Source organism: Lampetra planeri, chromosome 21, assembly GCF_965212315.1.
Source record: "Lampetra planeri chromosome 21, kcLamPlan1.2.h2, whole genome shotgun sequence".
Lineage (NCBI taxonomy): Eukaryota > Metazoa > Chordata > Hyperoartia > Petromyzontiformes > Petromyzontidae > Lampetra > Lampetra planeri.
In genome coordinates, this window is record NC_136127.1 from 4200334 (window position 1) to 4210201 (window position 9868).

Sequence of the window (9868 nt, forward strand, 5' to 3'; positions counted from 1 at the left end):
GTCTGACTTGCTGACATGACGATGAATTCTGAAACCGGTCCAGTTTGCTTGTTAAACCAATTCTCTTGAAATAATGCACTTGCAGAAGGCCGTTTGGCTGTTTGGATGAGTTCACTTTTTTACGTGGAGGAATAGACACGAGAAGGAGGCTTATTGTCTACGTAATGATCTTATTTTTGTACCATTGAAGTTCAATGCACTTTGGTCAACTGACGTTCCAAGACTTGACTCCGCAGCCAGAATAATTGTCTCACTTCTCAAGAAAATACTTCATATCACACATCACTTGTCACTCGAAGAATTCTCTTCCACGCAATTTATTTTACTCAAGACAACATATGGAAGTCACGAGCAGGCAGAACTGGTCCGGGTTTTATCCAGATATTCCTGTATTTTATCTGGTTTCAGTTGGGCGTGCCGACACGTGACCACATTAGTGTGCACTTTGGTTCCAAGTCAGTTGAAGACGGACGCTTGTGTTGCGACCGAAACGTCGTGTTTTCTTTTGCTATTTTTTTCTATCTACGTGACTTTACCGAAAGAACCAGATAGTATGGATTCCTGCAGTCACGAAAGCTTCAAATCAAGACACATTAGTGTGCTTTGCAGATGAAGGTTGGATGATCAGTTTTTGTAAAACTGTCAAATTTGCTACGTGGAACAAGTATGGCAGTACAAAAGGCCGGGTCTCGAAACCATCTGTCCAGAACTTCGAGCGCTATCCTTTGAGTGGCAGATTTGTGTCAGAAAGGTGTCCACGTGTTTACAAATTTTAATTTGACTTGACTATCCTGTGTGTGTGGGTATTCTTCAGGTCCCCTGGTTTTATCCCACATGCAAAACGCGAGATCAAAAGGAATTGGCAAAAACATCCCAAAGCAAGGTCTCCTGAAAAAAGTCTTAGGATTTAGGATTTTGATTTAAAGCTTTCGTGACTGCAGGGATTCATATTATTGGTTCTTTCGGTAAAGTCACGTAGAAGGGAAACATGATTTAGGCTTTGTTAAAAAAATGAGTAATAATTTTCTGGCTTTTCCAAATTTTTTTCAATTTTCCAAGTAATACTTGAAATTTTGATTATTTTCGTCACCCGTGAAAATTATGGCATTCATTTACTCCGATACAATGTTCATTCTTTAACGTATAATTTAACTGAACAGTAAATTTTTGTTCATAATAATCATAAAAACGTGTACATTATTCAGAAAAACCATCATGAGTCTCAAGATTTTTTTTCAAGCAGGATCCGACAATGTGATGTTTGGCCAATGCCATAACCGTTTAGCATGTGGGAATAAATCATTAAACCCAAGAAAACCAGAAGTAGGTCTCAAATCTCTATACAGATGGCTTTTATCCATTGCTGTACTGCCATCTCTTGGCCACCTCACAGCCCAATCCAAACCCCTGGCTCAACCTGATTTGTCGAGATCAGTCACATTCAGGGTGATTATATCGGAATGACCAAATAAAAAAATTTGCTTGCAGACAAATCACCACCGTTCATTCCACGCCACTTTTCATTTCTTCTACACAACGGTGCAGACCTTTCAATTTCAATCGCCCTCATATTTCACACAAATCAGAGCGAGCGAGCGAGCGAGCACCCTCCCCTGCATTTCAACCCAGCCCCAAAGGGCCGCTGCCGGCTCCGACGCACAATTTGCCGAGCAACCACACCGCGACACCGCCCGCCGCGCTCAGGGCAAGCACGGCGAGTAGGCGGACGGGCAGGTGGTGGAGCGAGGCGTCGAGCAGAGTGTGCAGCCGCACCACCTGCCGCCGCGTCGCCTCTCGCTCGCCGCAGTTGTCGATCACGTGGTCGGCGAGCAGGCGCTTCTGGTCCAGCGGAATCTGAGCTCGCACGCGCAGCTCGGCCTCGTGCCGCGACAGCGAGTTCCTCTGCATCAGGCGAGAGAGCTGGCTCTCGGGGTCACTGTGCCCGGGGCACAACGGGCGGAGAGAGAGAGAGAGACGATGTTGCGCATGAGACTGCTGCTACTTCATTCAAGGTGCTTCGTTTATTCAGGGAAGCCTCAATGAGTGAAAGTTTCTTGCTGCTTAAACGAACATTGGGTGGGTGGGAAATCATCTCTGTGGGTATTTCTGAGTCAGTGATAGAATTTCCAGAGTTATATGTTGGCGACCAGTCTCACCGTAACACAAATACTGTTAATTTCACGAAAAAGCGGCTTCTGAATATGAAACGCTACTCGTTCAAAATGGCATTTCTAGATCAATGGTGGAAAGTCCTCATTCCCATGGCAGTAACTAGTTTGTTTATAGGTGCACCATTGTTGAATTTCCACAAATTGAGTGGCTCTCTATAAATCCCAGCAGAATGATAAGCTGAGTTGATACCCAATTGGGATTTACACTTTTCTGATTGAAAAATGGGTATCAATAACTGTAGCATCACCAAATAAACTGAATTATTTCAATTAATTCTGCCCCAAATTGCATTGTGGAGACACTTTTTATTTACTTTGAACATCTTTAATCATAAACAACATTGTCTCCAACCTCAAGGAAATGCTAGGTGGTGCTCACTGCTGTTGCTAGCCATGAGCCAGCATGTGACATTTCACATTTCTATGGCATGGTTGAGTCTCTCCATCGGACACATGCCGTTAACACAACGGTGCTCATTTTATTGACACCAGTGGGGAGGATAGGCAGAGGTGACTCCCAGCTGGGAGTTGAACCAGTAAACTTCCAAATGCGAGTCCAATGCTCTAACAGCAGCGCCATCTCGCCAGTTAGTTTCTGCAAGAGACGTGTCGTACTGCTGACTGATTGATACAAAGTCACGTCCACAGGCACGACAGCAAGCTATATTGGTCACCTTGGAGTCTGAAATTCAGCAGCATGGATCAATAGCACCACACACTGGTGGCTGTATTAAAGTGCTCATACGAGCAATGGAGTCTGCTTACTGGCAACATTTAAATAGTATGTATGTATAACTTCCTTCACACCGTATGTAGCCAACCGTGGTAAAAAGTCGACATTTGCATGGTGCGCCCAAGCCTATCCTTAGGATGGTCCCATTGATGGCTATCACTATTCGCCCAATAGCAGCTGTTAAAAAAGCCTGCATTTGTGACCGATATACTATCCACTAGATTGTAGTTCATTTTGGCAGAGCTTAATTGGAATTTGTGCAAAAAATATTAGAAGAAAAGTAAATGATTTACAACAAATGTACTAATAATAATAATCCTCTATTCAAGAAATCCTCCGTTTAAAGATGTTCATGGCTTGTTTGCAATTAAGAAATCGCAGTGACACACTTGCAACTCATTTCTTTAGAACTGCTTTTTGCGTTTAGTTTGTTGTCCTTCCCCCGCACCTCCGATTAGCACGGTTAGCTACGTACGATGCAAAAGAAGTTCAACATACATACATACAATGTATATGGAGGACATTTACTTGTTTCGACATATACAGCTGTATAAAGACTGTTGTAGAAAGTGCTAAGAGGATGATATCACGTGCATCAGTCACCCACCTTTGTTTCACCCACTACATCACGTATGCCTTAGCGATTGCATATTCATGCAAAGTATTCGTTTGAATATTTGTCTAATTATTGATCGTAAGGTATTGACAGAAAACAGACAGCTGGGAGAAAATTCACGTCTAGGAGGGACTATCATAAAACATTACCATAAGTAAATTAATACTGGTAGTGAATAATTACAGAGGGCACTGCTGTTGTGTTATACTCACCAGTAGACCACAATGGAGTGCTTGATGAATCTGCTCATCGTCTTATTCTCGAAAAGCAGAGGGACATCAAGGATCACATAGTGATATCCTGAAAGGGTGGACACACACACCGTGTAGAAGGGATGCCAGTTACACAGCTCCACATGTACACCCCAAGACTGTTAGCCGAGGGTAATAAGTGAAGTGTAGGGGTGCACTGAAAGAGCATCTTTTGTTCTTCAGACGAAAACTGAATACATTATTCTGTTCATCAGCATTTAAAGCTGAGTATTAACTGGCTTAAAATCATTTTTGTCAGTGGAGCCAACCCGAGTTGGAAGTAACAACAAAATATAAACTAAACTTTTTACTTTACCAGGTAAGGCCCACTGAGCTATATAGCTCTTTTTCATAAGTGACCTGGCCACAAATAATAGCTCAACGAAGTGGCTTATCATGTGTACATTATCGTAGCCAAATCTTCTAAACCCATGTTTCTAAATGTGGAGGGAAAAAACCAGAGGACCCGGAGAAAAATCCACGTGACCACGGGGAGCGAGAATATGCAAACTCCAAATATGCAGGCGCCAGGGTCGGGATCGAACCCTCCTGCATACCAGGGTTAGTACATTGCTATAATCAGATTGTCAAAGCCAGCTCTTGGAATTCTTGCATGATTACAATATCTTCATTGTGCAATTGGATTAGTGTTCCTTTGAATCAACCAGGTGATTCCATGTCATTACTAATTTTATAACAAAAACTAAAAAAAACGTGGTAATGGTCAATTTCTAGGCACCAAACCAGCATCATCTGCACATTCAAAGTCCCACACATTCATCTCACTGGTATTCATACCTGGGTTTTCTGCTGTGCTAACCCTACGCACAGTGTTTGGGCGTAAATAGTCAAGCACAACATTACACTAAGTGGGAGACAACATACAACTCTAGATGACACCTGTCCGAACATAAAAGCATTTTTATGTTTCCCCTTCTTGGTGAAGAGACACATTGCTATATTTCAGATTGTTGATGGGCAATGGAAACCACGTTGGAAGAGAAGAGAGATAAGTCAAAGTGTAAAGAAAAGGGTATTTGAGGTGTCTCTGACATCCGTATTACAGTATGGATGAAAGAGCTGGAACCCATGCAGCTCTAATATAATTTGATGGCATCAGAGCATCGGTGATGGATGCTCGGACTTTTGCCGCAAGAATGGATAAGCAATGCAGAAGTCCAGAACAGAACACGGCAGGTAATTTGTAGATATAATAAGGAAAAATGGCTGAGCTGGTTGGGACATGTGCGGTATGGGGGAGAGTCGATGACCGAGTTAGGCATTGGAGTGGTCTCCAAGAGGACATCCACTAAGGGGAAGGCTTAACACAAGTAGGTAGGATCCAGTTACAGCAGATCGTGGAGGTCACATGTCTACTGTGCAGCAGTTGCAGGATCTGGTAGGAGGCTTGGAAAGCATTGGTGATATGTGGTGACATCGATAGCTTTGGCTATGATGACATTAATGCAAAGACAGGAGGAGCTAATGCATATGTATGAAGGTTAAAATGCCTACAACCATAGCATAGTGTTATTTCCCAGAATAAATAAACCCAATGTAATTTATTGCAAGTAAATGTTACGTCAATAAAACTTCTACGCTAATACAACTCCTAAATATTGGCTAAACGTCTACCTCTAATCCTTTAAATAATAAATATATCAGGAACTGATCACTTTTCAAACAGTAATTGTCCCAAAACTATGTGTATACACATATTCCTCATTTAACATGGTAGATGCGTTACTGAAAAGTACTGAATTAAGAGAAAACACGTTAAGCGTAAACAATTGTCCCAATCATACGTCGTCTTACTGTGTGGCAGAGGTCGCAAACGGGTTTTGATTCCTTACCCGTACCCGGCCGCACCAGGGTCGCAAACGGGTAACCGTACCCGTACCCTACCCGATACCCGGCTATCCGTACCCGGCCGGGTATTGGGTAGGGTATCGGGTACCCGATTGCGACCTCTGGGATGAAGCCATATTGCAGGCACGGGTGGGTTGATTCTAGGAACTTGAATTGTGAGAAGAGACAAGACGTTGGGAAATGAGTGACAAACGGTTACTCACCAGTGACTCACGGCCTACCCGTACCCGTACCCGGCCGCACCAGGGTCGCAAACGGGTACCCGTACCCGTACCCGGCTGGGTACGGGTAGCCGGGTATCGGGTAGGGTACGGGTATAGGGGAAACCCGATTGCGACCTCTGCTGTGTGGCAGTATACCAATAAGACCAATATTGACTTCTTAAAGAACATGACTCACTTCCTTAGGAATGACGGGTTGACACAACCCCTGACTTTGGTTTGAATTCACCTCCTGCTTGTGAGTCAGGCCATCGGATCACAACGCCGGCCATCTTTAACTAGAGACATTTAATTTAATATTGATAAGTAAATGCAATGGGAATGCAACCAGACTTGGTGAAGCTCTCACCACGCACAAAGTGCCACAGGATTTGCTTGAGCATATGCCGTCGGATGTCGGGGTGCGTAATGGAGTTGAGCAGTCGGCGTTTCTGTGGCTCAGCAAAAATGATGGCACCGAGCTTTTCGCGATTGAGACGTCCATCTGAATGCAGCACCTCCGCTCCAAAGAATTCAACAATTTTCTTCAACGCTGGCCGGCCTGGCTCCACAACTACAAACACACGTGCATGACATCACCAAGCGACAATCAATCAGTTAATTAACAAATAAATCAAGGGCCAGTTTTGGCAGTGGTTTAAAAGCACAAGCCAAACTAAAAAGACTGCAACGACTTTCGGTAACACCATCTCATTAGAAAAACATAAACACACGGGGCTGCTGATTCGAATAAAGTTATTGTCTGAAATATGTTTGATTTATTTTGGGATATTCTAGTTCTGTTATCTGACCAAGCAAGGCTGTGACCAAATGCACCACTCAATCATAGGTTGTCATTTAAAAGGTTCAAATAGGCCTAGCATCGGTCCTGTGAGGCTCAGGACTAGTTCATATAACACTTGCAACTCATTTCAGCTATTGCCTGGTATCAAAAACTCGGATGGTCGAAGCGCAATAATCACCATTGCTACCCATTTGAATATAAATTAGGTATATCTGTGGTTCAAAGCTGCCACAATGGATATGTTTGTATGTTGAACATCTTTTTTAGCGTAGCCAACCGTGCTAATCGGAGGTGCAGGGGAAGGACAACAAACTGTGCACAAAAAGCAGTTCGAGAGAAAAAAAAAATTCAATCTGAATTTAAAGGTGCATATGGGCGCCACCTAGTGCTCATTTTGCCGAGGTACTTTGGGAATGTTTGATTGGTACTCCTGGACACATTACATGGGAATAGATGAACAGATTCTGATTAAATTTACCAAGACGAGCAATTTCATCGGCGTCGATGACGGGGCATCCCAGCTCCCGGAAGATTGAGGCGACGGTGCTCTTCCCAGACGCAATGCCTCCCGTGAGACCGACCAGGAACATCGCGGCACCACAGCAGGGAAACAGGGCTGCACCAGCACTCAACTCTGCAAAGACAAAGATCCCCCGTATAGTATTAACAGACTGTTGGGGCAAGAGCTGTTAGCGAGCACCTATGGAGGCTGGCACAGGCAGACGAGGGAGTGGGTGGCCAGCTCCATGGCCGACCGCCTTTTTCTCCCCATTGTCGATGTTTACACACCGCACCAGATACTCATTTGAGGCTAGGGGGGTGCTCGGTTCCAGTTCAGATAATCGTCACTGGTGTTGTGTTTACATTCTGGTAAATGGAACATCTCGGCACCACGACAGAGAACCCGGGCTAGCACCAGCATCCAATGTCGACACGCACATCCATACACAACACAGCAGTGCATTGACTTTGTTTCTCTGTGGCTGAATATGCATGCTCTGCCTGGCGACGCTCAACCCACAGTGAGCATGTCGACACTGCCCTAAATGACACGTGCAGAATCATATCAGGGTGCCTGAGAGCCACCCGTGTTCCCTGCCTATATGCACTGGCATAGCGCCCCTAACATCAGGAGGAGGTTAGCAGGTGACCACGACCAGCAAGTCATAGAGTGGGGACGTCCATCATCCGCTACGTGGCCATCAGCCAGCACCACCGTCGTCTGTCATCGAGAAACAGCTTCTAGTCCTCCACCCCGTACGACTGACCACATCACCGGAATCTGCAAGAACTTCCCTCTGCCAAAAAGAACGGGAAAAATCAGGCGACAAAAACTGCTGAATGGAGCCGGCGAGGAAACATCCCCAGTGAGGAGCTCGCACCTGGCTCCAATTCCAAATGTAGCTCACATGGCGGAGCCTAAATAGACTGAGAGTGGGTTTCGGCAGATGTAACTCTCTCATGAAATCATGGGGTTTCTGCGCAAACCGAACACTGTGCTTGTCAGGAGAAGCAAACCATAGGTCATCTCCTGAGATTCCCTGCAGCACTACAAAGCACTCCTCAATATTTGGTAATGCTAACACTTGAAGCGGTGGCCTGTACAGAATATTAGGGAAATGGCCATATAGGTTGGAAAGGATACACTATGAAGATGGAAAAGTGCATTGAAATGTCTGCTCATTCTTGATTTGAAGCTTTCGTGACTGCAGGAATCCATACACTTTGGTTGTTTCGGTAAAGTCACGTATGTATAACATAAAATAAATCACGTTTCGGGCGCAACACAAGCGTCCGTCATCTATCTTACAGTTACATGCTAATTTCTCACATTAACATCACTAGCCCTGGCCACTTCTTTATGACCCTTGGGCTACACCCATTTCAAACCTTTTAAAAGTCTGCCTCAGCAGCAGACCATGCTTTCCCACCTGATGACGGACGCTTGTGTTGCGCCCGAAACGTCGTGATTTATTTTATACCTACGTGACTTTGCCGAAAGAACCAAGGAGTTATGTGTGCTCATGGCAACCGCCTCTTGTGTTTACATTCTGGCGAATGGAACATCTCGACACCACGTCAGGGGACCCGGGCAGCACCGAGCACTCAAACTCTACACACACATTTCCTACACAACACAGCACAGCAGTGCATTGAGAGATTTTTTTTGACATTTTAGGTGAACGCAGAGTCGTAATTTGCTTGCTCACGCCACGGTTTGGAGAGAGACTCCAACCACAGGGAGCTCGAGAGAGGGCATCTTGGTCTACTCTTCCACGCCGGGTCAGACGTCTTGGAGGTTGTGGTGTGGTGACTCCACCACACCACAACCTGCCAATGGGACCGAGGTGTTACACATTTGGGGGGTGCATCTTCTTGGTTCTTTCGGTAAAGTCACGTAGAATGGAAATAATAAAACAATAAAAATAAAACATAATAAAATAATTCTCACGACGTGTCGGCCACAACGCAAGCAGCCGTCCTCAGGTGAAGAACAGGTCTGTCAGAAAGACAGCGTCTGAAATCGAAATTTGGGGGGTGATTACATAAAAACTTGCGCGCAATCTTTAAACTGCCTACCCCCCCTCCAAATCGAACCGAACCGTGGCAGCTCTCACAGCATAACAACGTAACCACGGAATCAAAATCTGAATATCTACTCACACTGGAGGAATCCGATGAGCTCTCAAGCTCTTCCCCCTCCCCCACCCCACACAGACAAGACGCTGCTGTTCCGTGTTCGCTTTGCGTCGGCCGCGCGGGTTTATTTCGCAATTCGCAAGCGCTTCAATCATTCAGAGGGATCACCGAATGCAAAACAACTCGTGTTTATATTGCAATGAACGTGCCAAGCACAGCAACAATAAGCTCGTGAACTGACCGTAGGCGCAGAGAGGCGATCACCAACGGGGTCAGTGTCTGTGAGGCGCCCTGTGATGACGCCTGGTACACAACCGCCACATTGATAAGGGATACGCAAACATATTGGTAAGGGACACGCAGACATATTGGTAAGGGGTACGCAGACATGTTGGTAAGGGGTACGCAGACATTGGTAAGTGGTATACAGACATATTGGTAAGGGATACGCAGACATATTGATAAGTGGTACACAGACATATTGGTAAGGGACACGCAGGCATATTGGTAAGGGGTACGCAGACATTTTGTTAAGGGACACGCAGACATATTGGCAAGGGATGCACAAACATAGTGTAAGGAA

At 45.1% G+C, this 9868-nt stretch overlaps 1 protein-coding gene across 2 annotated transcripts; it reads right to left on the reverse strand.

Annotated features, from left to right (window-relative positions):
* Positions 1-1228: 1228 nt before the first annotated feature.
* Positions 1229-9617, reverse strand: LOC144724532 (dephospho-CoA kinase domain-containing protein-like). 2 transcript variants are annotated; one of them, XM_078603763.1, is made up of 5 exons: positions 9527-9617; positions 7124-7279; positions 6211-6414; positions 3733-3820; positions 1229-1936 (listed from the first exon to the last, which is right to left on the reverse strand). In XM_078603763.1, exons 2-5 carry the CDS (start codon positions 7233-7235, stop codon positions 1621-1623), a joined length of 720 nt encoding a protein of 239 aa, XP_078459889.1. In that variant the 5' UTR covers positions 7236-7279; positions 9527-9617; the 3' UTR covers positions 1229-1620. The 2 variants fall into 2 exon arrangements, with proteins under 2 accessions (XP_078459889.1, XP_078459890.1); XM_078603764.1 differs by lacking the exon at positions 9527-9617 and adding an exon at positions 9310-9390.
* Positions 9618-9868: the final 251 nt, after the last annotated feature.